Below are 27,846 nucleotides of genomic sequence, written 5' to 3' on the forward strand. Positions count from 1 at the left end.
TGCTTCAAGCAGTGCCTGGCACACGGAAGATGCCGTCAACCTGATCTGGTGTCAAAGGTGTCCAGGAACTAGCTCCTCGACCCTTGTCCAGGACAAAAGGCCCAGTTATGGCTTGGGAGCCTCAAGATCCTTTCTATGCTGTGCACATGCAGACAGTAGGCCTGATGTGATCATGGTGAGGAGTGGGGAGCACAGAGAGTGTCACAGTGCCACCACTCTAAGAGACACCTCATGCTCTTCTTCCCTCTCCTGGAATCTATGAAGCTCTCAGGCTTTGCCCAGGCACCTGGGGCACCATCTGTCTTTTCAAAGGCTTGTGGGGCACAAATGCCTCTTCCTCACACAAGAGATCCTCCAAGCTCTGGAGAGCCAGACCTTGGAAGGTGAGTCTGGGGACAGGGTGTCTTCCAGTGCTCCTTCATCCACAAATTTACCCTGGGGGTGAGGATATAGGTCACAGAGGGACGTCACAAGATGGAAGATTAGTGAAGTAAGCTCAATTTGGGAGGGAAAATGCACAGGTGTGTAGGGGGTAATAAGTGGGTTTGCTAATGTCCAAGTACCTCACACAGATGCAGTTTGATTCTTTGACTTCCTAGTGAGTAGGAAGTAATGTTACCTCCACTTCACATTAAGAAAACAGTTTCAGGGGCTGGGGATGCGGCTCAAGCGATAGCGCGCTCGCCTGGCATGTGTGCGGCCAGGGTTCGATCCTCAGCACCACATACAAACAAAGATGTTGTGTCCGCCGAGAACTAAAAAAAATAAATATTAAAAATCTCTCTCTCTCTTAAAAAAAAAAAAAAAAAAAAAAAAAAAAAAAAAAAAAAAAACACCGTTTCAGGAGTTTGCCAAAGGTCAGAGTTAAGTAGCAGGACCTGGACTTGGACTTAGGCCCTCATGGCTCCACATTATAGGGGAACATGGAACTTGTGCCTTGAACTGTGGGCATTTGAGGGTGGGACCAGGGCAAACTTGAAAGCTGAACTGCCTATGGCATTCAGACAAGTGGGCTTACCAGGCTGGATGGGGGACTGGGGCTAGGAGGTGACAGAGACAAAGAGAAGAGTGGGTGTGTGGAGTAGGACATTCAGGAGGGAGGAAACAGGACTTGGGACTGACTGGACGTGACTTAGAGGTTGCAGTTGGAGAAGCTGGGGAAATGGCACAAAGGGGGCCCTGGGTCTTGTTTTGAGTTGTTCTCAGGTCTGTGCATGTGGTGGTAGGACAGGGAAGTGATTTGGTGGGGTCATGGCATTTTATTATTGAGAGGACCTTTGAAATCATCTCATCCATGCCCCTCATTTCAAGATGAGGAAACTGAGGCCAGGGTAGCGAGTTTGGGGAGCAGTGAGATCCTGCTTTTGCTCAGCAGAACCACCCTCCTGTGAAATTGGAATTCAGAGGGGATGAGAGGAGGGATTACCTGTGCAGGTCACACTTGTAGTGAAGTGAAAGGACGGTGAGAAGAGAGAGTGAAGGTCCCGGAGCTAGTGTGGGGAAAGCAGTTAGAGCTGAGGGCTCATCCAAGTCGGGGGCTGACTTGAGGGGGATACCTAAGGCCTGGGCTGAATGATGGCCAGGTGGCTGAGTGGGCAGGCAATGGTCAGCAATGGGCGGGGGTAGACCCAGGCTAAGATGGGTTTGCTAGGACTGAGGTTTCAAAAGGAGGAACTTGACTTTAGCAGGCTATCCAATGACCTTGGAATAGACAACCCCAAGGGCAATGCTTCAGTCAGAGCCACCAAGGAAGTTCAGAAGGGGAAGAAAGGCAAGATGGAGGGAGCTTCAGGAAGGAGCCAGAGAACAGGAGGAGGAGCCCTCAAGCTGCCAAGTCAACTCAAGTTACATTCCAGGATGGACAGGCATTGAGTTTTCAGGCAAAGGAGAGGTGGCGAGTTGAGGAAACCAAGGTGGCTGGAGAGCATAGGGTCAGTGTGACTTGGGGAAGAAGGACAAAGTTTCCTTTGAAAGAGAAACAATGAGCAAGATAATGTTGAAGGGGATGTCAGCAAGATGACCCAGGGCCGAATGAGTCAGAGTCAAGGTCATCTGCTGAGAAGGGGTGTCTGGGGAAAACAGACTTGAAGAACAGCGGTCTGAACAGTCAAGGAACCACTGAAAGGCCTAACTTTGTCAAGCAGCACCCATAGGTCCTGGGTGTCTCAGGTGTTGGCCGTTCCACTCTAAGCCTGGAAGCCGGACTGGACAAATGACTGGATACTGTAGCCTGGAGGTTATGGCCTTGGCAGAAATGTCTGAGGTCACCGTGATTGAGATGAGTCAGAGATGAGGTGGGAGAAATGGGCCCTGGTGATGGCAAGGAGGGCATCAGAACCCGTGTAATAGGTGTGAGTGAACAGCGCACAAAGGTACCAGCAAAGTCTGAAAAAGAGGAGAATCGGGTGCCATGATGGGGAAGGCAGTGGGGAACAGTCATCTCTGTATGTCACAAAAGGAAAGGGACATTCCTAGTAGGGCCCAGAAGTAAGCCATTATCAGGGCCCTGAGGAAGGGGAGAGGATTCGGAGCAGGAATGCCCATTGGGACCGAGGAGTTTTCTTGGTGGCGGGTGATGGGCATGCCCTCTGCTGGGTAGCAGAGCCAAGTGAGTGCCCAGACGGGAGTAGGAAGAGGCTGAACAAGGATGGGTGCTCCTGTTGCCCTCAGCACCCAGGCTAGGCCACAGGAGGGTGGTGATACTCACGTTCTCCACTTGCAGGGGGCCCCATTCTGCTACCCAGCTTGGTATCTGCTGGACCCTCACCCCTGCCTCGGGTCTCTGAGGACCGAGATATTGCACTCCATCTCTTTGCTATTTAACAAATTTATTTACATTTCCCAAATCAAGATGAATTGTGAAATTTAACAGGAATGGCATAAAAAGGCCAAACAGGGCCTCTAAGGAGGGCTGCACACAGTTGCTCTATTTCCAAACTAACAACTCAGGTCTTCACCCGCAACTAGGCCCCCCTTTCTTCCTCTGAAAGGAGACACAGAATAGCACCAGGCTTCAGGGAGCTTCAACATTTAAAGAAACAAACACACAAAGGCAGAAGGGTGAGAAGAACCACAGTACAAATTGTAATAAAAAAAAAAAAGTGGCCAAAGAATCGATAGCAAACCCATTTCTGTCTCCAGATTAATGGCTTGGCAGTAAGAAATGGGGGGAGGTCCTTGGGGAAGGAGGGAGGGAAGAGGGAGATGCAGAAGTTGGCAGGTGAGACACTGACCCTGGAACAGCAGAACTCCGGGTGGGCAGCTTGAACTGAGGCTGTAGAGGAGAGCTGAAGGGTCCCCAAAGAGGGCTACAGCCACATCCTGGGCTCAGGGGAAAGGTCAGTGCTGGGCCCGACTAAGTGCATGGGGGAGGGAGCGCTGCAGTGCTGCAGCCTGGGCCCCTCCTCTGCTTCATATGTTCCTGAGGATCTGTGTGAGCGTGGGGGGCTGGGGGAGGGGACACGCACAGGCATCCGAGAGCAGGAGAGACCACATGCTTGTGGGGAAGGAGGCTGGGTGGGGGTGGGGAACACCAACAACTAACCCTCTGCTCTGCAAGAGACAAGAGCCTGGAGAGAGCCTGGACGCTGGGCCAGCAGGCCTCCTGCCACCCCAGCTTCTTCATGGTTCCTTCCCTATGCCAGTCTTGCCTCTGCCTCCGGGTGTGGGGCTGGCCATGGCTGGAGGCAGAGGCAGGAGAGAGCAGCCCCTAGCCTAAGGCTCTTGGTCCTTCCCCCAAACCTGTAGGCAGGAGGTCTGCTTTGTGGGCTCCGCAAGGCTGAGCATAGCTACTTACTTGTACCTCAAAGACCAGACCTAGGGCTCCACTCCCCTGGTCTTGGCTGGCCCTGGCCAGTGTATAACACCATGCAAGGTAGAACTTAGATCTGTGGCTCTGCGGACTGGAGCTGGCTGGTTGTGTGAAAACCTAGGGACTCACAGAAGCGGCTCTGGGTGAGGGCTGGGCCTGGGAGACAGGGAGACAAGGCACTTGGAGAGATGAAGGGGCCCAGAACCATCTGGAGCAGCTGGCTCCCATGCTGGCTGGCCGAGGATGGGGAAGTGAGGTGGCCTGGCTCCCTGCAGGCCCTCCCATGGGGGATTGCAGGTGGGCCCGCAGCTGGTTGGGGCCTGTGGGACAGCTAGGGGGCTGGTCAGTCTGCTGGGGTATAGGACCAGAGGCTTTACACTCAGAATCCTCAGGTCCCAGGAGCCATTCTCTCCTAGGCCAGGGGGGTTGTGTGGTCCAAAACTCAACTGGCCTGTCTGTGGACTGCCAGGGTAAGGGGTCTGGGAGGGAGCAACAGGCCTGTGTGTGGCAAAAGGGCCGGAGGGAGGCTCGGGGCTTAGATTCACAGCTGGGAAGAGGAAGGGAGAGAAGATGCCTGCTATCAGTTGTCCTGGGGCCACAGGCGCTGGCGGCTCCAGGTACAAGAAATGAGGCATTTGGCCTCTTCTCAGGGATGCTGCTGGGGAACTGAATCTTCCGCTTGTGACCAACAGATGCGAGGTCCAGGCCAGAGGAGAGGTCCATAAAATCAGAGCTGGGCAGGAGGTGCTGGTAAGTGGGGCTTCTGGAAACTGGTGTTCTTGAAGGGTCCACAAGCACATCAACTGGTCCCCCTAGCTCCTGGCAACTTGCTAGTGGTCCAGGTACCTGGCCGGTCCCTGCAGGCTCAGATAATGCTTCCACGTTGTCCACCATTCCATCCTGCTCTGGGGTACCTGGGGCCTGGCAGTCATCTTCTTTCCTCATTCCAGGAGATGCTAACCTAGGAGGGGAGGGTTGGCTTGGGGACAAAGTGTCAGGATGGAGAGTGTCACATTCAGAAGCTGTGGAATCTGACTGCCTGTGGGGACAGAAATACCCAGTGAGCGCAGGTTCAGCTCCAGAACAGGCAGCAAGATGGGAACCTCTTGGGCTGGGGCTGAGGACAGGGCAAGTGGCCTCTTCTGGGTTTAGTGCTGAAGAGAGCTGCCCCTCTGGGAAAGGCCTCTCTTGGTCTGATACTGTGGAGCAGCCAATGCTGTGTGCTCCTCTTGGCTTTGTGGCCTGTGGTTGGGGCTGGCCAGGGGAACAGGATAGAGGCTCTTCTACTGAATGACTTCATAGAGGAGGCTGTGCCCTTTGGTAGGTGCAGACAGTAGCAGAACCTGGCTGTCTAAGCTGAACCTGGGTGAGAAGTGAAGCCACAGCTCCAGGCGGGAGAGGGTCTACCCTTGGTGGGTAGCTGGAAGCTGGGCTCAATGAGTCTGGGAATCTCCACCAAACCCCAGGCAATCCTTCTTTCTGAGAGTAACTTCCACAGAGGGAGAAGGACCTTGCTCACTACCCTCCAGAGGGACTCAGGAACTATGTCCACTTCTAGCTAACCAGAATTGCTCACTCTCTACTGTGCCAATGGCCACCCCTAAAACAAATAGGATAGAGGATGGTGGAAAGGTGAGGAAAATATTATAGACTGGTCCTGCCAACCTGAGGGTTCCTTCCCAGCTGGGGAGGGCAACAGGAGAGAGAAAATGCAGGTATGTCTGCAACTATGGCACTCACCTGGGGAGGCTGGCCTGGGAGGGGACTTCTATAAAGCTGTGGCTGAGCTGGGCGATGATCCGATCAACTTCTGCATATGAACGGGCTTCTAGGGCAAAGGCTTGGTGCTGGGCACTCTGAAGATGCTGTCCAGAGCAAGAGTTGGCAGAGGGCATTAGACAAGTTTGGAATGGGATGAGTGGAACTTCCAGCCAGCCTCAATGGAGGACATGCAAGGTGGAGACTGCAGGCTGGGCTCTCTCAGAACAATGTGGGGAATGGGGAAGCGGCTCACCATGTGCAGATCCTCAAAGGCCCCCCGGCAGCACTCGCAGTAGCCCTTCCTCCTCCTGGGCATGGTGCACACAGCTGACTGAACGCTTGGCTCTTGGTCCTTAAGTTCTCTGTGAAAGATATAGGGTGGGGGAAAAGAGGTCACTACTAGGGTCCCCAGAGGAGGAGCTGCTGCTCAGGGCCTAGAGCTCAGGTGAGGGAGGGGAAGGACCAAGATGGCCAAGGGGCCAAGCAGGCACAATGGGCAGGTTTGTCCTACCCTCGGTGCTAGTTGTCCAAGGGTGGCAGGAGAGGCAACAAGGAAGGTGAAGCCTCTGTGTGGGTAGCCTCTCTCTCCCTCTGTCTCTTTTTTTGGGGGGGGGTACTGGGGATTGAACTCAGGCACTCAACCACTGAGCCGCATCCCCAGCCCTATTTTTAATTTTATTTAGAGATAGGGTCTCACTGAGTTGCTTAGTGCCTCACTTTTGCTGAGGCTGGCTTTGAATTCACAATCTTCCTGCCTCAGTCTCCCAAGCTGCTGGAATTACAGGCGTGTACCACTGCGCCCAGGTGTGCAGCCTCTCTTATCTGTCTTCTCCGCACCTACATCTCTGAAACCACAGGTGAGAGTAAGTAGGGACAGCAGTGGCCATCACTAGAGTAGTTTGTAGGAAAAATGAAAAAAAAAAAAAAAAAAGAAAAGAAAAGAAAAGAAAGAAATTCAAACACACACACACACACACACACACACACACACACACACACACCGCACCCTGATGTCCTAACTGACCCAATCCTCTGCCCAGGGAGATACCAAAGTTTCAATGCCTCACTGTCTTCCCTTTATGGCCTCCCAGCTCCTCTGCAACCCCCAGGTCATACCAAGCTTAGCTACCCTGCTTTGCCTGGGCCACCTCCTAACTGGCTCTCCTGGTATCCCTTGTACCTTCCAGGAAAAGAATGAAGACATTTGGGACTTACCCTCAGGCCATTCTCTCCCTGTTCCTGCCTCCATCTACTGCCACATTCCTTTTTCCCCTCCCATTTGCACTATGTCCTGAGCCACGGCCTCTGTCTATGAGAAGCTCACAGGCTGTCCATGGTCCCAGGAGCTTTTGGGCTGAGACAGCTCATGAACTAGCCCTTGGCTCAGAAGTTAGAGAGCATCTGAGAAGACAGCTAGTCCACCACATGAGCTGAATTCTTTCTCCTTTTTGGTTAGTGAAGTTTAAACTCTCTAATATCTGTGGAGTATAAACATAAACAAGGCTATAAGCCGCCATGGCCATACAATGTAGAGTCCCTTTGGTCTCATCCCTAGTTATTCCTTGTGTTTAAGCCTAACAGGACTCAAACTTTGATGTGCACTGATATCACCTGGAAACTTCTAGGAATGCAGCTTTTGGGGCTCAATGATCAGAGATTTTTGATTCTATAGTTGTGGACTTGAGTCCAGGAACCATCTATCTCATAAACACATACATATGTGATCAGAGATATTAAAAAAACCATGTTTTTTGTTGTATTAGGGGTTAAATCCAGGGGTCATCTACCACTGGGCTACATCCCTAGGCCTTTTTATTTTAAGACAGGATCTTATAAAATTGCCCAGGCCAATCTCAAACTTGTGATTCTCCTGCCTCAGTCTTTGGAGTCACTGGCAAGTGCCACAGGCATATGCTACCACTCCCAGAGAGAACCCGCACTTTTCAATGGCACCATAGGGGCACTCTCATAATGGTGGTCTATAGATCTGAGTTTGAGAAACCAATCTCTTGAAGAACACCAAATAAAATGGATGAATACTCCCAGTGCCTCTCTTCTCTGGGCTAAGTTCCCAGAATAGACTTTGCCAAAGGAGTAAACAGATGGCCATTCCCAAATCTGACCAGCAGGGCCCTGAGGGGGTGGACTTTGGCCTGTCACCAGTCCTTGGTACTCAGGAATCAAAAAGACCTACCTGGTACAGTGCGAGCTGCCCGGGGTCGTCAGGGTCTCAAAGGGACTTGCATCTTTGGGTCCCAGAAAAGAAATTTCAGGAAAGGATTTAAACTGATGGTGGAAAGGACGAAACTTCCTGAAACACAAAAAAACTTCCACTTTGACTATAGTGGGGAAGGAGACCATGAGGAAGGGGGTTAGCCTCTCTACAGAATTCTAATCCTGACATTTTCTAAGTTCTAAACTAGAACTCTTACCAGCCTTTCTAGGTAAAATGAGTACCATTAACTATGCTGTCCCTGTCTTCCTTTTCTTCTCTTTGTGGTACTGAGGATTGAAATTAGGACCTTGTATATGCTAGGCAAGTGCTCTACCGCTGAGCTGCCTCCCCAGCTGTTTGTACTTTGACAGTGTCTTGCCAAGTTGTTCAGGCTGGCCTCGAACTTAACAATCCCCTTGCCTCCGTCTCTAGAGTAGCTGGGATTGTGTGCAATGCCTGGCATTCCTCTACTTTCCAAATGTGTACATACTCATGCTTGTTTGAATCTTATAAGCACCCTTTGGGCTGAATGGAATAAGTGGTCTTATCCAATTTGACAGAAGAAAGGGAACCCAAAAGGCTCTGTGACTTGCTCAAGGGCTCGTAATTAGTAAGTGGCCAAGACCAGACTACAAACCTCCACTACAGATTCCTGGGCTGGTTCTTCCCATTCTGCCTCTTGACTCTACAACTTTCACGGACTTTAACCTGGCAGAACCTACATGGAAGAATGTTTAAGTCATAGCAGTGATTTTTTCCGTTCTGTGAAGGAAAGTGTTTTTTGCACTAGGAGGGTCCTTGGCACCATTTGAGGGCTGGTGTTCTGAACAAAAAACAGAGGTGCAAATGAAGATTCCGGATAGCCAGACCTATACGGAGGGTTCTGGCAGTTTGCCTGAAGTTGAAGACATTTAGGAAACTTACAGAGCCAGAACCGATTTGTGTGTACTCTGCAAACCCTGCTGACTGAGGTCACTGCTGGGCGCGGGTGCGCTGTGCTTGGTTGGAGTAGCCCATGCTCTGGTTGTGGTGGTGATGCGGAGAGTGCCTGGGCCTCAGAAGGGAATTAACAAATAAGTCTTTTTGGATCCTTAAGCAGAATGGCTGCTTGCAATCCTGGCACCTCTCTTTCCCCTTAACAACACTTTCTGCTTAGGAGGTTTCATGTTGGTCAGGCAAACAGGCTTTGAAAAGCTACTGCTTCAGAACAGCACATGAAAAGAATCACCAGAAACTTCAGTTCTGCTTGAATTTCTTCTCTGGTCTGTGATGCTGGGAACACACAAGCTATGTAACCCCTCTGGTGACAGTGATATGACTTGTGCCTGCCATGTACAGTACCAGTACCAAGGCAGTGGCAGTATCTCAAACACTGCATCTGAGTTCCTTGTGTTTATCTTGTGGTGCAGGGGCTGGGCGCTGAAGAGCACGTGCTTCACTCCACTAGAACTGGAGGGAGTGCCTTCTGTGTGCCTTTGGGCCACCAAAGCCAATCCTACTGTCTGCAGACACTAAGAAGGGAATTTAGGCCCATTGAGAAGATGGGCTTGGAGCTCTGGGGGTGCCCTGCTTGAAGCTAAAGGACCCAGAATGTTCTGGTCCCAGTAGTCCCTGTTGTGCACAAATGGTCTTTTTTTCCTTTAAATCTTTTTTAAAAAGGAAATAACTATTGAATTCACGTGGACTTTTGACCTAGTATCAAAGACACTGATAACCAAGGTGGCTGCCAAGGGCTCATCAGGTTAACATTATCAAGGTGATCCTCCTGCTCTAGGTAAGGAGACATCACAGTGGACAGAGGGCAAAGTAAGGGGGACCAAGTAGGGGCAGTCAGGGACCCTGGCTGTAATTTACTAGCAAAGTGGTTGTACAAGTCCCTGGCTTCTCTGACCTCAGTTTTCCCTCTAGGAAAGAATGGATTTATGCTGTTTCTCACCCAGGGCTGTCATGAGATATGTGCCTGAAAAGGGCCTTTCAAAGCCAAACTGAAAGCCTTTATCATGTACGAGGTGATCTGACAAGGGAATCCCCAGTGCCACCTCATACATTTATACTTCAGCCAAGACGTTGTGGACTGTACTAGCACTGTGACTGGACCAGAAATGAATCGACATTAAGTGTCAACACACACCCAGCAAGGAGCAGCAATAATGAGCCAGGATGGGACACAAGGAGCTCATAAGAGAGTATTAAATGAAGGTAATTCACACACAGGATCATTAACCTCTGATTCATCTCCAAGAGGAGTATCAACTGCATAATGCCACCCTCAGAGGCTCCCCTTGGTCTGTGTGAGACTTCTCTTCAACAGTGGAAGAAAGCAAATTGTGGGGAAGATGAAGATGCAGGGTTGAGGCACTCCATGTCCACATGTCAGCTTGGGTCCCCTGAGTACCTCTCCCTCCTCCTCTCTGCAGGCCTGGGAAGGGGGAAGAGGAGAGAGGAGGTTCTACTTACATGCTCACATCTTCGATTTTGAGGAATGGTGCCTTTAGTCTGGCCACTGGAAGGGGAAGAAGCACACATTAGCTCTCTGCCTGCCTTAGAGCACAGCCCACACCACACACACAGGAAATGCTCCAAGAGGCAAGGCTCTGCCAAAGCCTAAGAGCCTGTGCCTTTCCATTTGGCAGAGGTGAGCACCCCTCCCATCTCTTCCAGCCTCTCTTGGGGAGAGTGAGTTGCACTAGCAGAGGCTGCAGACTAACTGCAGCACTAGCTGCGTCCTCCCTCAGCAGGACCTCCTGTGTGCACATTCTGGAGGCTGTCACCCACCAAGGGTACCACGACCATTAGAAACATGGCTGGTGGAAGAGACCCAGGCCCTGCTGATTTCTGCTAAATACAGAGTTAAGGTCCACAAAGTTCCTAGACCTTGGTTCTTGGCATCTCAGAATCCTAAGGGACCTGAAAAGTCCCCAGGCAGCATTCTTCATGAGGATTATGGGAGGGAGAAAGGGGAAGAGGGATAAAGTATGTTCAGTGATCTCAAGTTCCTGAAAAAAAATAGGGGAAAGGGGGGCTGATAAGACAAATTCTGAGTCAGGTGACCCACCCCTCTCCTCTATTATGCTAGTTATTGCACAATTTACAAAATCAGTTGGGCACTATGAACCTCTCTACCTTCCCACCGTGACTAGGACTCCTGTCGGAGGTGTAGTCTAGGCAGGCTGGAAGCCCAGGAAGACCTAACAGCCACAGATTCCCTCGGGAGGCCAGTACCTCAGAATTCCTAACCCCTCTGGAAGCCATCCTAGCACCTAAGCAAAGCAGCCTTTTCTCCTTGGGCTGCAGCTCCCATTAATTACTTTCTGGGGACAATTTCTTGTCTTTCTAATTAACAGACAATGATTAAAACCAATTCCCCCACAGACTTCCTTGATTTTCGAGCATGAGGAAGTGCCAAGTGACTTTTCTTAGCTCCTTCTTGTGCAGGAATAAATGCCACTTAAAGAGCATCTTTGGGAGAAACATCCAGGGGGAGAAACTCTCCTGCTGTCCAAGAGAAGCCAGGAGACACAGTCCATCAATCTGCCTGTTTGTCAGTTTTGGGGAGTTTGGCATTTCTGAAAACGGTAGGCAGCTGTCAAACTGCCCACCCCAAACTGCTACTAAATCAGGAGAAGGATGCTGAACTTCAGTCAATGCCCAGGAACAGCCGGAGGATATAGAAGCCAAAGGGCCTGCATGGTGTCCCAGCTCTCAAGGAGAAGCCCTGGCCCAGTAGCTCTGCATTTGCACCTGGGCATACCTCTTTTGCCCCAGAAATCTGAGGCCCAGGCCCTGGAAACATGAGGGGGCAACACAACCTGGACTTGCTTCCTGCCACAGAGAAGTGAACAGATGCTGCCTCAGAGGGAGTCGTGGGGAAGTGTTTATAGAAGGAGGGATTGTAATTAGATGAGGAAAAGCTACCATACTGACCTTTCCGCGTTCTTGACTCCACTCCTGGACGTGTTCCCTAAATGGAAAGGGAAAATAGGTTAAGGATGTGAGGGAGCCACGGGGGTCGAGGAACTGGGACTGGTACGCGGAGTTACTCAGTCTGTCCCACTTTGCTTCCTGCTGTTGAGAGGCCTGCAGAACCAGACTCCTAGGCTGTGAGCTACAGCAGACAGGGGCACAGTGGCTCCCCCTGCCTCTCAGGGCCATGATGAATGGAGAGTCCTCTCTGTGAATTTCAATGGCGGCTGGCTCTTTGAGGAAAAGATACAGGACTGTGTAGAGAAGAGTTTTGGAGTCCCTCAGGCCTGGGTAGGAACTGGAGCTGCAACGCCAGTACTGTGAGGGCCATTTTCCAACCTCACAGGATGTGGCACAGATGAAACTAAAGCAAGTGAAAGCGCCAACTTAGAGGAGATGCTCACTAAAGGGCGGCTTTTATTTTCTAGGCACAGCTGCCATTTCAGGTCACCTAACAGAATGAGGACACTTGGTTTCCAGTGGCCACCTTGTGTACCCTTATTCTGTGGGCCAAAACTAACATTTAAACCAAGGTCAAATAAAGCTGATATTAAAAGCTAAATGGAGGGACTGGGGTTGTAGCTCACTGGTAGAACAGTGAGGTACAACCCCAGTTGTGATGCCTAGGTAAGGAGACATCACAGTGGACAGAGGGCAAAGTAAGGGGGACCAAGTAAGGCTGTCAGAGACCCTGGCTTCTACATGCCTGGCACGTATAAGGCACTGGGTTTAATCCTCAACACCACATAAAGATAAACAAATAAAGGTATTTTATCCATCTACAACTAAAAAATATTACAATAAAAACAAACAAACAAACAAAAACCCTAAATGGAATAAAATAATCAGCTAAAGAGCTGGGGAAGGGAACCAGAATGAGAGATCCAGTTGGTCCAAGATTGCCTGTGCTTCTGAGCCCAGGGTGGTTCCAGATACTCCTCTAGGCCACACTTTGAGGGCAAACACAAGCCAAAGAAGTCCAGCATATTCCCTTGATTATCAGCAGATTATGTAGAAATCTTATTACAAAAAACTCCAAAATATCTACAATAGGTTATTAAGTCAAAGCAAAGTAAAGTTAAAAAGTATTTGTATAAAGAAGGGGATTTTTGATAAACTGGCTTATATGTGCCCACAGTCCTAGAAGGACACAGAAAAACTGTTTCCACTGTTTGCCAGGGAGGGAGGTCAGTGGCTGGGGAGTAGAAGTAGGAGGACTTCATTGAATATCTTTTTGAATTTTGAACAAAAATATATCTAGCAAAAGGAAAGCCCCCAAACTCCAGCCACTTTGGATGTGGTTTGCTACAACTATTAGTTCTGCTTCTAGACGCCAGGCCATGCAAATAGATCTGCAGGTTTGATCCTTAGATTTAGGCTTGGGTGAAGACATGGCAGCTTTAAATGAGCCTGGGCTCTCTTGATGGGGTACCCAGAGTTCTAATCCTGATAAAGAAAGGAAAAATTAAACACAGAATTGGAAGACAGCTGCTATTTCATGATACAACTCCCTCCCAGGTCCATCCAGTTGTGGGCTCATTCCCAGGCCAAGAACTGTTCCTACAATGACAGCCTTGCCAGGAGGTCAAGAGCATTTGGGAATTTCTATCTAGGTCAGGATGACCAGGTGCAGTCCTTTGCCCAGGGTTGCAGTGAATGCCTTAGTGGGGTAAGTATGACATGGGACATTCATAGAGTGAGAGAAAGGGCAATGTAAAGCTGTGGACATACAGAATAAGGTGACAGAAGAGCTGCACTCCTATTACATTTTTCAGAATGGCCAGGAAACAATGGCTTAGGTGGGTCAGGGATTTACCAAGTTGTCAGAGTCCACTGAAAACCACCCGTGGGTTTGACCTACCTCTTGCTGCTTCGGTTCTTGTTTCTTTACACATGAAGAACCATGGGACAGCTGCTGCACGTGCATCATCATTTCTGTAGAGAAGACAAAGGGCCATAGCAGAGACGTAAATTTCTTAGTTATCCCTCATGGTCCCTTTCTGGGCTGGAGGACTAACTTGGTCACCTGGCCTAGTCAGCTGGATCATGCCATCCTTGTCTGCCACCTTCTGGCTACAAGTTACCTCTGCACCTCCTGACAACAGAGGTAGGGACTGGGTCCTCTATGGCAGGAACCACCTAAACTGGCTTCATGTATTTTTGTAGCTTTGAATATAATTCAGTTTTGGACTGCAGTGCCTTATGGCTCAAAGACTGTAAAGAGTGGCATCTGTGGGGAAAACCCAGAACTTTTAGCTATGCAGGTGTGTCCTCAGGTAGAAAACCCAGCAGCGGCTAAGGAGGCAGGAACTTCCCTAGCACCACGAAAGGCAGAAAATGAGATCAAGTCAGGCAAGGATGATATTGCAGTGGGATGGAGTCCCTGCCTCCACCCCAGACCAGGAACATCCCCTGCACAGCCCTTTGATTCCCTTGAAAAATCTTGGTAGCACCTAGTTGGCATCTGGAGACTGTCCTATCTAGATCAACTCCTCTATAATGGATCAGGGAAAATCCCAGACTCAAGAGTGGAGCTGAGCAGGAGATCAGACTCCCTAAGCCAATTATGGAACACTATTCTATTATAGACTTACCACTAGAGCAAATCGGTCATTTATAGTGTGAGGCAACCATATGGAAAAAAGAACACAGCATTTACTGTCAGACCAAACTAGGTCAGAACATGGGCCATGCTGCTCATTTTGGTGAGACTGTGGACAGCTTACCTAATCCCTCTGAGGTGCACACTCTGCTATATGCTATCCTGCTTCCCCCACACCCTCCTGCTTTCGTGGAGTAACATAGGAACTGAGTACATCTGGCTTCCAATACTGGAAGCTTATGCAGCCCTGATCCCTCTAAAAGCCAACTTTCCGAAAGTCATCAAAGCTTCCCTCCACAGGTGCCCAGCGGGGACCAGTACCGTCCACATGCAGGACCCTTACTCCCCAGGAGCGGGCATTGGTCAGAAGGCTGCTGCTGTTCCCACTGCCTCTTCCGCTGCTGCTCCCCTGAAATGACAGAGTAGAAACACCACAAGGACAAAGCATGATGGGACAGGTTGACATTACTGTGAGAGCCCTGGGTCACCCAAGGGGGGATTTGGAGGGAGGCAGGGGAGAGAGCATACTATCCCCAAGGAAGATACCCTGTCCTCCATTCTGGGTGGCCAATCTAGGAGGACACACACTGAATGTGCCCACTGAATGTGCTCCCAAGTTCTGCTCTAGCCACCTCGTGACCATGAAGGAGCATGCATTTCTAAAAGAGCTCTGTTGGGAGGGTTCTGTGAGGGAAGCTCTCAGTACACCGCAAGTACACACGATGACTACAAGTGAGGTTCTCATTGACAAGCCGGAAGCTATGCTGGTTCAGTCTGGTAGCACAGTCTCCCTCATTCTGGCCAAGGTTCCTATCGTTTTTTGTCTTGAGATGAGGTCTCATTTTGTTGCCCAAGCTGGCTGGCATCAAACTGGGTTAAGCAATCCTTCGGCCTCAGTCTCCCAAGTCATTAGACTACAGTCATGTCACCATGCCTACTCGTACCCATCTTTTTTTTCTTTCTCTTTTCTTTTTGCTATTTGATACTAGGAATGGAACCTAGGGTTGCTTTACCAAGGAGCTATATCCCCAGTCCTATTTATTTGAAACAGAGTCTTGCTAAGTTGCTGAGGTGGAACTCAAACTTGCTATCCTCCCAAGTTGCTGGGATTAAAGGCATGTTTGGCCCAACTCACCTGCTTTGTGATGGCCTTCTGCAGAAGCTCCTTCCCTCTGCTCATAGGCACCTGACAGAAAGAAAACAAAATATGTAGACCACAAAACATATACACAGATATTTAGACATAAGCTGGTAGTAGTGTCTTAAATGACCCTTGGAAAGTTTGGAGCAGTATCAGCTGAGGATAGGCAGAAATGAGAGTTTAGAGAACCTTTAGGAGGTAAAGATAAACCCATGTGTAAGTTTAGATCACGCAGAGGTAGCTGCACCATTGGCAGCCTGAACCATAATGGAGAAGGACATTCTGAAAATACGCAAGGTCAAACTGTCACAGATGTTCTTAGACCTTTCTTTAAGAGTCTCTGGACTCTCTAGCAGATAATGTTAGCAAGTGTTTCATTTTATAAAATCTTTTCTTTGCTTCTTGGAAGACTCGTCCTTCATCATGAACATCATGAACAGGGTATATTCATGGACATCTTAATCTTAGCCTAACTAAACAAAAACAAACATGCAAGTCCAGGGGTAAAAAGCCATGATGCATATATCAAAGAGATGGCATGTGTATTGTCCCAACTGTTGGTGGTTCATACATGAGAAAATGGAAAAGGGAACTGCTACATCCTGGGTGTACTCCTGCCCAAGCCAGGCCAATTCCAACAAGTCTTTTCTGCTTTATAGAGGACTTTCCTCTGGTTTCTGAACTTGCGACTCTGAAGTCCTCATAAAGGGTGACATAGAGCACAGAGGGATAGCATGAGGATGGAGCATTGCTGAGATGTTTAGATTCAGAACTGTGATAAAATATTATCAGTCTCTGAATTCAAATGAAATTAAATTAAACCAGCTAAAACTCAAACTAGAGCCTACCTAAAAGGGTTTACCAATGCCTACTTGCTTTGTTTATGGACCACATCTTCCCTATCCCATGAGGTTCTTACCGAGTGCACAGGTTTCTGTGAAGGCCTGGCATGGTTGCCTTTGGGACTGGCTACAGAGGATGTTTCCACTTTGACCTCGCTGGGGCTGGGGCAGCCTCTGTGGCCTGTCTCACCACTTTCTGCCTTTGCTTCTCTGCGGCTGGACACGATGTAACTTACTTCTTTGCTCAGAAAACCCTCAATTACCTGAAACCAGATCACAGAAGTGGCTGAAAACCAAAAAGCAGATGTAGAATTGTCAATATCAAGAAGCTGGAAAAGGAAATCTTGGCTGCCAGAAGTTCCAGAATCAATGTCTTTAAATAGACTAAATGCACCTCTGCAACGAGTCCCCAAGAAAACATCATTATGAAATAAAATATATACATTATATATCCCTCCAGGAACTGCTGTTCCTGACCCAGGCCACAGGCTTTGAGTTCTTTCACTGGTCTGAGTTTGCACACACACACTGGAGGTGCTGTGCAAGAAAAGAGCAGCTTGGTATGGCCATGATTTTTCTGTGTAAGACACACTGGGGCATCCAAATGCTGCTGTTTTCTTGACCATAATACAAAAAGGAGCATAAAAAGTGAAACAAAAAAGGGTTTGACTGACACTCAGCTATAATATAGGTGTCTGCTCACCTTAGCCAGACTACAAACCTCTTGTGAGCACTGAAAAGTTCTGACTTATCTTGGTATCCCAGGAACTCAGCACAGTACCTGAAGCATACTGACACTTAACTTGCCTTTGTGGGAACTCAACAGAAATAAACACTGAATGGGCAGATACTTAGACCAACACTCTGGGGAATAAAGAAAACTGCTCTGTACATTTGTTGATTTCTGGGCTAATCACTATGGCAAATTTCGAGCTATCAACAAAACACCTACAAATGAGGAGCTGGGAAGAGAGAAAGTTTGGAACCAGTGTGATGGTTACACAACAGTATAAGGGTAATGATGCCAATGAACTCCACACTTCAAAATGGCTAAAATGGCCAAGAATGGTGGCATACACCTGTAATCCCAGCGTCATGAGAGGCTGCAGGATCACAAGTTCAAGGCCAATCTTGGCAACTTAAGAGATCCTTTCTCAAAATCAAAACAAGGCAGGGGGTGGATATGGGGGATGACAGAAATGTAATAGTGGTAGAGTGCTTCTGGGTTCAATCCCCAGTAAAAACAAAAACAAAACCAAAACGGTTAAAAATGGCATTTTTAAAAAATTTGTGGGCTGGAGTTGTGGCTCAGTGGTAGAGTGCTCGCCTACCATGAGTGAGGCACTGGGTTTGATCCTCAGCACCACATAAATGTACAATAAAGATATTGTGTCCACTTAAAAAACTTTAAAAAAAATTGTTTTGTAGTTGTAGCTGGACAGCATGCATTTATTTGTTTATGTGGTGCTGAAGATTGACCCAGGTGCCTCACACATGCTAGGGAAGTGCTCTGCCACTGGGCTACAGCCCCAGCCCTAAAATGGCATTTAAAAAAATATATCTTTCCACAATTTTAAAAATCTTTATAGTTTGAAAGAGTACATCTATCTTCCTCGTTATGGCAAAAAGAAGCATTGGAGGGTAGGAGTACAGCAATGTTTATCCTCCATGAATTCCTCCCACCTCAGCATATTATTACTTTGAATGTGACTTTGTTGTTCCTTCCATTAGGAGGTGGAGGCTATTCTTTTTTTGGCGGGGGGTATGGGGGAATGAGCCCAGGTGTGCTTAACCACTGAACCACATCTCCAGGCTTTTTAATTTTTTATTTATAGACATGATCTCGCCAAGTTGTTTAGGGTCTCATAAGATTGCTGAGGCTGGCTTTGAACTCATGATCCTTCTGCCTCAGCCTCCGGAGCTGCTGGGATTATAGGTATGCACCACTGTGCCCAACTGGAGCCTACTTTTTTATCTCTTAAATCTGACACATTGACCAATAGAATGTGGCTAATATAATATATAAAAATTTTAGAATGCAGGCTTTGAGAGGCCTTGCAGCCTCACTTCACTTTCTGGGAAGGGTGCCATTATCCACTGTGTAAACCAGCTAGTCTAGCTTTCTATAAATATATATGATGCTATAGATGTGTACAATGTAAGTAAGAAGGTAAGAAGTTTCTCATACATTGTACAAGAAGTTAGAGAGTGCCAGATGTGTGATGGAGGCCACTTTGGTCCTTCAGCCCAGCTGACCCTCCAGCTGAATGCAGCTATAGGAGTGAGCCCCAATGAAACCACTGAACTATGCAGCCATCCACATAACAATGCAAATACTAACATATTGTTTTTTTGTGTGTTTGTTTATTTTTGTGGTGCTGGAGATTGAACCCAGGGCCTTGTACATATGAGGCAACTTTACCAACTGAGCTATATCTCCAGCCCCTAAAATGTTATTTTTAAGCCCAAGTTCTGACATGGTTTTTTATACAGCAGAAGCTAAATGACAAAAGAGACTAAAGTTCATGCTTTTTTTTTTGGTACTGGTGATTGAACCCAGTGCACTTAACACTGAGCCACATCCCCAGCCCTTTTTTGTATTTTGGGTCTCACCGAGTTGCTCAGGGCCTTGCTAAGTTACTGAGGTTGGCTTTGAACTCGCGATCCTCCTGCCTCAGCCTACCAAACCACTGGGATTGTAGGTGTGTGCCACCATTCCCAGTCTAAAAGTTCAAAATATAATTATGGGCCAGTTTAGGCATAATCCTTATTCTATTATCTGCACTGAGTTTCTGTATTGCTAAGTTACTGGTTTTTGATAGCAAAGAGCCTCCACATTTGAAACATATTCATGCAGTTTCCCCAGTTATCATTTTCTTTTAGGTTGAGCATTATCACACTATTTCCTAGACATAAGAGATATCTAGTGTCAATCTATTACTAAAATTACCATATGATATATACTTTTAAGATATTTTAATAGATTCAACCAAAATTGTTCACCAGTGTCATTTCTAAGAGCTCAAAATTAGAAATAATCTAAATGTTTATTAGGTAGCTATTAAATAAATCAGCAATCCACTCAAAAATATTATACTATAGGTCATGCACAGTGGTGTAAACCTATAACCCCCAATGACTCAGGAGACTGAGGCAGGAGGACTGTGAGTTCAAAGCCAGTCTCAGCAATGGTGAGGTGCTAAGCAACTCAGTGAGACCCTGCTTCTAAATAAAATACAAAATAGAAAATAGGGCTGGGGATGTGACTCATTGGTCGAGTGCCCCTGAGTTCAATCCCTGGTAACCCCCGCAAAAAAAAAACCCAAATTATACTGTATAACATTACAAATAATGTGTACTTAGGCAATAAAGACAGGAAAATGCCAATGCTTTAAGGTTATGGATAAAAAGTTGGTAATCAAAAATATAATTGGTGCTGGTGTTGTGGCTTAGTGGTGAGCCTAGCACAGGTGAGGCACTGGGTTTGATCCTCAGCACCACATAAATATATATATAATCATGACTTATGCACATACTTCCATACACTTTAAATTATCTCTAGGTTATTTGTAATATATAATGTATTGTAAATGCCACATAGTTGTCAGTATATTGTTTAGGGAATAATGGCAAAAGAAAGGTTTGCATAGACACAATTTTTAAAAAATATCAATGTGCAGTTGGTTGAATCCATGGATAAGGAGCTCATGAATATAGAGGACTGACATACCATGCTAGTACATGCCTATAATCCCAGCAACTTGGGAGGCTGAGGCAGAAGAATCACAAGTTTGAAGTCAGCCTTAGCATCTTAGCAAGGCCATAAGCCACTGAGTGAGACCCTGTCTCAAAATTAAAAATAAAAAGGGCAGGGGATGTTGCTCACTGGTTAAGTGCCATAGGTTCAATCTCGGTACCTAAAAACAACCAAAACAAATCAAAATACACACACACACACACACACACACACACGCACACCACATATAATCATGATCACAGCTATATAGAAAATGAGCTTAAGAAAACAAAGGCAGAACAAGGACAGAAAGTAGATGAGTATTTACCCAGGGCCAGGGACCAGGGGTATGCCGAGAGACTGATAATAAATGTGGGGCTTCTTTTTTATTTTACTTATTTATTTTTTAGTTATAAGTGGACACATATCTTTATTTTATTTTATGAGGATCAAACCCAGTGCCTTACGCATGCTCTACCTCTGAGCCACAACCCCAGGCCCGGGGCTTCTCTTTTGGGGTGATGAAAATGTTCTAAAATTGACTATGAGATCACATGATTTGAACACCCCTGTGAATACAGTTGTCCCCAAGTATCTATGGGGAGTTGGTACCAAGACCCTTGATGTAAAATGGCATAGTCTTTGCATATGACTTATGCACATACTTCCATACACTTTAAATTATCTCTAGGTTATTTGTAATATATAATGTATTGTAAATGCCACATAGTTGTCAGTATATTGTTTAGGGAATAATGGCAAAAGAAAGGTTTGCATAGACACAATTTTTAAAAAATATCAATGTGCAGTTGGTTGAATCCATGGATGAGGAGCTCATGAATATAGAGGACTGACATACCAAAAACCACTAAACCAAAGTCGGGCGTGGTGGCACATGCTTGTAATCCCAGCAGATTACAGCCACTCAGTGAGACCCTGTCTCTAAATAAAATACAGAATAGGGCTGGGGATGTGTCTCAGGTTGAGTGCCCTCGAGTTCAATCCCTGGTACCAAAAAACAAAACAGAACCCCCACTAAGCTGTGCCCATATTTATTTTTATTTTTGGTATCCTGAGGTACCAAAACCACTGAGCCACATCCCAAATTCTTTTTATTTTTTATTTTGAGACAGAAGTTTCACTAAGTTATGTAGGACCTTGCTAAATTGTTCAGGCTGACCTTGAATTTGTAATCCTCCTGCCTCAGGCTCCCGAGTCACTGGGATTATAGGCATGCACCCAGAGAAACTGTGTAATTCAAATGAGTAAATTTTATGGTATGTGAATTATTTCTTAAGAAAGCCTTTAAGGGAGGAAGAGAGAAGGGAAGAATAAAAATCCCTCACCAGCTCCTGACTAGTCACCCACAAAAGATCACGGGATCACCGGAGAGAAACAGCTTACGTACCCCACCCAGCTGCTGGATGACTCCCGTCAAAAGCTGGAGATTCTTGCCAGCAGGCAGATCCAAGTAAAAGGACTTTCCAGAAAATGGCTGTTTCCTAGCACCTCGTGAGCTTTTCTGGTATTCTCCCAGACAACTGGAGATGCCCAGCCGAGCCCCTAAAAAAACAACAAAGAGGAACACTGTAAGAAGTTTGGGGTAAAAAAGAGTTCCTCAGTGACAACCCTCAGTGACAGTCCAGTCTGTTCGCTATGCCTTGTGCTAGGCTCTGGGAACACAGAGACACCTTCAAAGCTAGTGTACTTAGCATCAAGACACTTAGATGTGGAAAAACCAGAGCTCTTACACTCTGCTGGTGGAAATGCAAAATGGTGTGAAAAAAAGAGTTTAAAACTTTCCCAAAATGTTCAACATAGAGTTAACATGTAATGAAGCAATTCTATTCCAAGATATGTACCCAAGAGAAAAACACATCTAGATAAAACATGCACAAATGTTCGTAACAGCATTATTTATGAGAGCCAAAAAGTGGGAACAATTCAAATATAAATGAATAAACAAACTGTAGTATATCCATACAATGGAATTCTACTTAGCAATAAAAAAGAATAAAGTATTGATACATGGTACAAAATGGGGATGACCCTCAAAAACATGCTAAGGGAGGAAAATTAGACACAAATATTATATGTTGATTCCAATGACATGAAATGTTCAGAAAATGCAAATATATATGGAAAAGGTAGATTAGTATGTACTCAGGTCTGGGACTAGGAATAAGGAATGACTGCAAAAGGGCATGATGTTCTTTTGGGGATGATGAAAATGTTCTCAAATTAGATTTTAGTCTTAACTACACGACTCTGAAAATTAACTAAAGAGCCACAGAGAGTATACACTCCATTTGTGTACAATATGAATTTTATTTATACCTCAACATAGCTTTAAAATAAAACCCCAGAGAAATACCCTTAAGAATTGTGCACTTTGGAGGGCTGGGGATACATCTCAGTTGGTATAGTGCTTGCCTTGCATGCACAACGCCCTGGGTTAATCCCCAGCAAACCCCCCCCCCCCGTCCCCCCACCAAAAAAAAAAAAAAAAAAAAAAACTGTGAGCAGCAAACTGCTGCAACCACTTTGGAAAGCAGTATGGAGATGCCTCAGAGAACTTGGAATAAGACCACCATTTGACCCAGCTATCCCACTCCTTGGCAATATCCCCAAAGGACTCAAATCAGCATACTACAGTGACACAGCCACATCACAATGTTTATAGCAACTCAATTCACAATAGCTAAACTATGGAACCAACCTAGATACCCTTCAACAGATGAATGGATAAAGAAAATGTGGTACACATATACAATAGAATATTACTCAGCCCTAAAGAAAAACGAAATGATGGCATTTGTAGGTAAATGGATGGACTAGAGAATATCATGCTAAATGAAATAAGCTAATCCCAAAAAAACAAAGGCTGAATGTTTTCTTTGATCAGTGGACACTGATCCATAGTTGGGGGTGGTGGATAGGGAAGAATGAAGGAACTTTGGATTGTGCAGAAGGGAGTGAGGGATGGGGTGGGGCTGTGGGGATGGAAGGATGGTAGAATGAGACAGACATTATTACCCTATATACATGTATGATTACACTACTGGTGTGACTCTACACCATGTACAGCCAGAGGAATGAGAAGTTATGCTCCATTTGTGTATAATGTGTCAAAATGCATTTTACTGTCATGTATGACTAATCAGAACAAATTTTTAAAAATAGAAGAGAGACCAATAGAACAGAAGAAGGGGATCAGGGGAGGGAGGGGAGGGAAAGGGGAGGTAGTGGGGAATGAAATTGATCAAATTTTTAAAAATTGGAATTGTACATTTTATTGTATATAAATTTTCATCAAAAGAAAAAACTATATACAAATATGGAATTCTAATCAATTAAATGCATGCTAAGCCACTTAGAGGAACATGTACTAAGGTCTAAAAGTTACTTGAAATTCATGAGAAAAAAAAATTGGATAGGAGCTGGGGGCTTACCTCAGTGGCACAGTGCTTGCTAACATGTGTGAGGCCCTGGGTTCCATCCCCAGCCTGCCAACACCAGGTTCAATAAAGGGAAGATAAGATGAATGGGAATGTGATAAAACAAACATATTAAAATGGCAACAAGAAACTTTAAGCTGTGTGCCCACGAGAGCTCCTTTTAAAATTCTTTAGATTGCTGCAGGTTTGAAAATTTTCATAATGAAATGTTAAAACTTGAAGAAATCTTAAAACATTCCCTAACTATTTAATGCCTTTAATCCTATAGAAGCCTCACATATTAAACCAATTTCCTTAAACTGAAATATTACCCAGTTCTTTATATTCTTTCTTTTAAAGAGAGAGAGAGAGAGAGAGAGAATTTTTTTTTTTTAAAGAGAGAGAGAATTTTTAAATATTTAGTGTTTAGTTTTCGGCGGACACAACACAACATCTTTATTTGTATGTGGTGCTGAGGATCGAACCCAAGGCTGTGTGCATGCCAGGTGAGCGCGCTACCACTTGAGCCACATCCCCAGCCCCGAGAGAGAGAATTTTAATATATATTTTTATTTTAGTTATCGGTAGACACAACATCTTTGTTTGTATGTGGTACTAAGGATCCAACCCGGGCCGCACGCATGTCAGGAGAGTGCACTATCGCTTGAGCCACACCCCCAGCCCCCAGTTCTTTATATTCTTAAAATTAACAAGTAGTTATCAACACCACCATTATTAATTCCATTAAAAATTCCAATAATAAAAAAAAAATCCTAATAATAAAATCACTCAAATCATTAAACACTCAAGTCTCAGGAAAATCTACAGTAATAAGATAGTAGTAGTAATAGGGAAATATATTTAAATATATATGGATAGATAGATAGATAGATAGATAGATAGGGCTGGGAATGTAGCTCAGTGGTTAAGGGCTGGGAATGTAGCTCAGTGGTTAAGCACATCTGGGTTTAATCTTCAGTACCAAAAGACACACACACACTTGCTCCAACACTGAGCTATATCTCCAGTACTTTTTTTTTTTAAATCAGAGCCTCACCAAGTTGCCAAAGCTGGCCTCAAACTTTCAATCCTCCCATCTCAGCATTCTGAGTCACTGGGATTACAGGCATGCACCACTGCACCTGGCAAAAAGCCATATCTGAAACTACATATTGAAAAGACACGTCACATACTTGAAAAACTTAACCCAGAATAGCTAACACTAATACACAATCTAGTAAATTGGAATTTAAAATGAGGGGTTTTGAATATTTTAAAGTTATTTTATTTATTATTACCATTCGCTGTTTTCGAGATGGGAGTCTTACTACGTTGCCTAGGCTAGTCCTAAACTCTTGGGCTTAAGTGGTCTTCCTGCCTCATTCTCCTGAGTAGCTAGGAATATATGTGCTTGCCAACACAACCAGGCTTTGACAATTTTTAAAAAGCTACCTGGCTCAGTTTGTTTTTGATGTTATTTTACATTATAGCTTGTAAATAAACAGTATTACTCAAAATAGTCAAATATACCCATCAAGTGATGAATAAATAAAATGTAGTTATATCTGTACAATGGAATGTTATTTAACATCAAAAGGGAATTACATGGGGCTGGAAGTGTTATTTAGTGGTGGAGCACACGTTTAATATACAAATGGCCATAGGTTGGTCTGATGCCCAGAATTTAAAGAAAAAATGATATAGTGATTCATGGGTACAATTGGATGACCGTGAAAACATATTGCTAAGTGAAAGAAATCAGTCACAAAAGAGTATATATTATGTGATTCCATTTATATGATAATGCCCAGAAGAAGCAAACTTATAGAGACAGAAAGTAGATTAGCAGATATCTAGGCTTGGGAGATAAGGATAAAATTGGGAATGATTTTAATAGGTGTGGGCTCCTTTTGGGGGTGATAAAAATGTTCTAAACTTGGACTTTGGTGATGGCTGAACAACTCTATGAATATACTAAAAGTCACATAGTTGTATACTTTATAGTGGGTAAAATGTGTGACATGTGGGCCATATCTCAATAAAACTATTATGAAAAAATTTAACCCTCCATATCTGCAAAGTCTCAAAGTAATTCTTAAAGTAGTCAACAGTAACTACAGTGGAGAAATCTGGCAGATACCACTTTGATTATGTGATTAAAGTCATTGTGACCAAAAATGAGATTCATGTGCCTCCTGACACATATATCAGAAAGGACACAATATCAAATACCAAAATGCGTAGCCCAAACTGAGGGTTGTTCAGTTGTGCTTCAAAAGAACTGAGGTCATTAAAGACAAAGAAAGAAGGACAAATTCTTCTCAGGAGACTAAGTTTTTATGACAGCCAAAACAACATATGATCTTGGACTGGATCTTAAACCAGAAAAAGGACATTGGGGGACAAGTCGTAAAATATGAATAAGGGGGTACAGAGCTTGCTTAGAATGCTTGAGGCCCTAGGTTTGATCCTCAATGACACAAACATACAAAAAGAAATACAGAGGATAGGGAAAGAAGTGTCAAGAATAACAGAGGCATTTGTAAACGGGGAATAAACAATGTAGGGTGGAAAATACTTAAAGAGGAAATAATGATTCAGACTTCTGAATAAATATATAGGGTGAATAAAGAACTTCTGTTCTCGTCCCAGACCTCACCAAACACATACACACACACACACACAACAACAACAACAAAAAGAGAGAGAGAGAGAGAGAGAGAGAGAGAGAAAAGAAAAAGAAACAAAGAAAAAATCTGTATAAAGACACTAGCAAGGGGCTGGGGTTGTGGCTCAGCGGTAGAGCACTCGACTCACACATGTGAGACCCTGGGTTCAATCCTCAGCATCACATAAAAAAATAAATAAATAAGTGAGGGTGTTTGTGTTCAACTACAACTAAAAAAAAAAAAAAAAAAAAGACACTGGCAAGAAAAGATGCTATAAAATTTTGGAAATTGAAAAGTAGATGGGTGAGTAAAACCAGACAGGAAGACCAGCAGGAGCCAGATCCTAAGCCAATAAGAAACAGCTAATTAGGGGTGAAAAGTCTTGAAATTAGGGGGACCAATACAGGAGAATGCTAGAATGAAACAGTGAGCTAAAAAGAGAATTATTTGAAAACCTTTAAAAGGAACAGTTACCTTCTCAAAACCTCTCTCAGGCCCAGCAGAAGGCTACAGCCATGATTTTTACAGGGTTAGGGTTAGGGCATCTAGTTTTTGCAAAATGAAAATACTGTGATTACTCAAGGATTTTAATACAAGAGTGATATAAAGGTATTCTCAGGCATATAAGCCTCAGAAAGTTTATGACACAGAGTTCCCTTTTGAAAATATTCTTGGAGAAGGATCTCCAACAAAAAGAGAAAGAGATCCAAAAGTAAGTAAAATGATATGAGAAGGATGAATAAAGTAACTTATTCAAGTGTATTATTACTTAAAATGTAACAATCAAGAACTAAAAGTAGGAGATGCTGAAAGAAACAGGAGAAAAGGTATGCAGGGGTAATTAGGTGTTAAAAAACACTTTATCTAACTGCGTATCTCTGTAAAGTTTATTGATAAAATAACCATGAATATGGGCTTAATAAATTACTCCATAAGTTTTACCATCAATTCCTAAATGATCTATGACACCATCACCCCCACCCCCCTCCCCCAACACGCACACAAAACCACTAAGTAATTAGAAGACTCCAACAGGTATAAAATTTCTCGGCCGTCCAGGAGGCGCTGAGGCAGGGGTAGTAACTGTGACCTTGCACCCTCATTTTTGACTGGTTACCCACCTGGGTCCGTAACAGGGAGCCTACTCTCAGCCATGGAATTCTCCTGCCCGAGGTACCTGTAGCCTGAGAAAGGACAAAACAGCAGCAGCTCAACTCTCTTCCCCAGACTTCCATCTTCCATCCTCCTTCTCCCACCCCGGCCTCCGCCTCCCAAACTCCACACCCTTCGACACCGCGACTTTTTTCGGATCCACATTCCATCTCAACTCCCCCGCCTCCTTAAGGCTGTGGTCCCTCAGTCCCTCCGCCCCCTCCGTCATATTCTGCTCCCCGAATTCCCAAGACCTCTTGGCCATCCCTTGCACATCTCAATTCCCGTCCCTCCCTCTCGGCTCTTTCCCTACAGTCTCTCAGCCCCCTTTCCACCTCTGTTGCCTCGACGCCAGTACCCTGCTCTCCTCCAAACCCCTCCTGGGGCCCTCTAGGCTCCTCAGCTTCAGCACGGATCCATTCAATACCTAAACCCATTTCCCGATCCCGTACCTTTTCAACTCTTATGACCCCTGCCGCCTTCCTTCTTACCCCTTTCTCCCCTTCCCGGCATCCGT

General features: G+C 45.5%; 1 protein-coding gene across 1 annotated transcript; it reads right to left on the reverse strand.

Annotated features, from left to right (window-relative positions):
- Positions 1-3,833: 3,833 nt before the first annotated feature.
- On the reverse strand, positions 3,834-27,594 carry Dbf4b (DBF4B-CDC7 kinase regulatory subunit). The gene is made up of 13 exons (XM_076870693.2): positions 27,462-27,594; positions 27,299-27,361; positions 21,480-21,634; positions 16,413-16,598; positions 15,488-15,538; positions 14,674-14,761; positions 13,612-13,685; positions 11,712-11,748; positions 10,245-10,290; positions 7,767-7,883; positions 5,826-5,934; positions 5,552-5,676; positions 3,834-4,850 (listed from the first exon to the last, which is right to left on the reverse strand). The coding sequence occupies exons 1-13, from the start codon at positions 27,592-27,594 to the stop codon at positions 3,929-3,931; spliced, it is 2,106 nt and encodes a 701-aa protein (XP_076726808.2). The 3' UTR covers positions 3,834-3,928.
- Between the last annotated feature and the right edge of the window lie 252 nt (positions 27,595-27,846).

This window comes from Callospermophilus lateralis, chromosome 11 (assembly GCF_048772815.1).
Source record: "Callospermophilus lateralis isolate mCalLat2 chromosome 11, mCalLat2.hap1, whole genome shotgun sequence".
NCBI classification, from domain to species: domain Eukaryota; kingdom Metazoa; phylum Chordata; class Mammalia; order Rodentia; family Sciuridae; genus Callospermophilus; species Callospermophilus lateralis.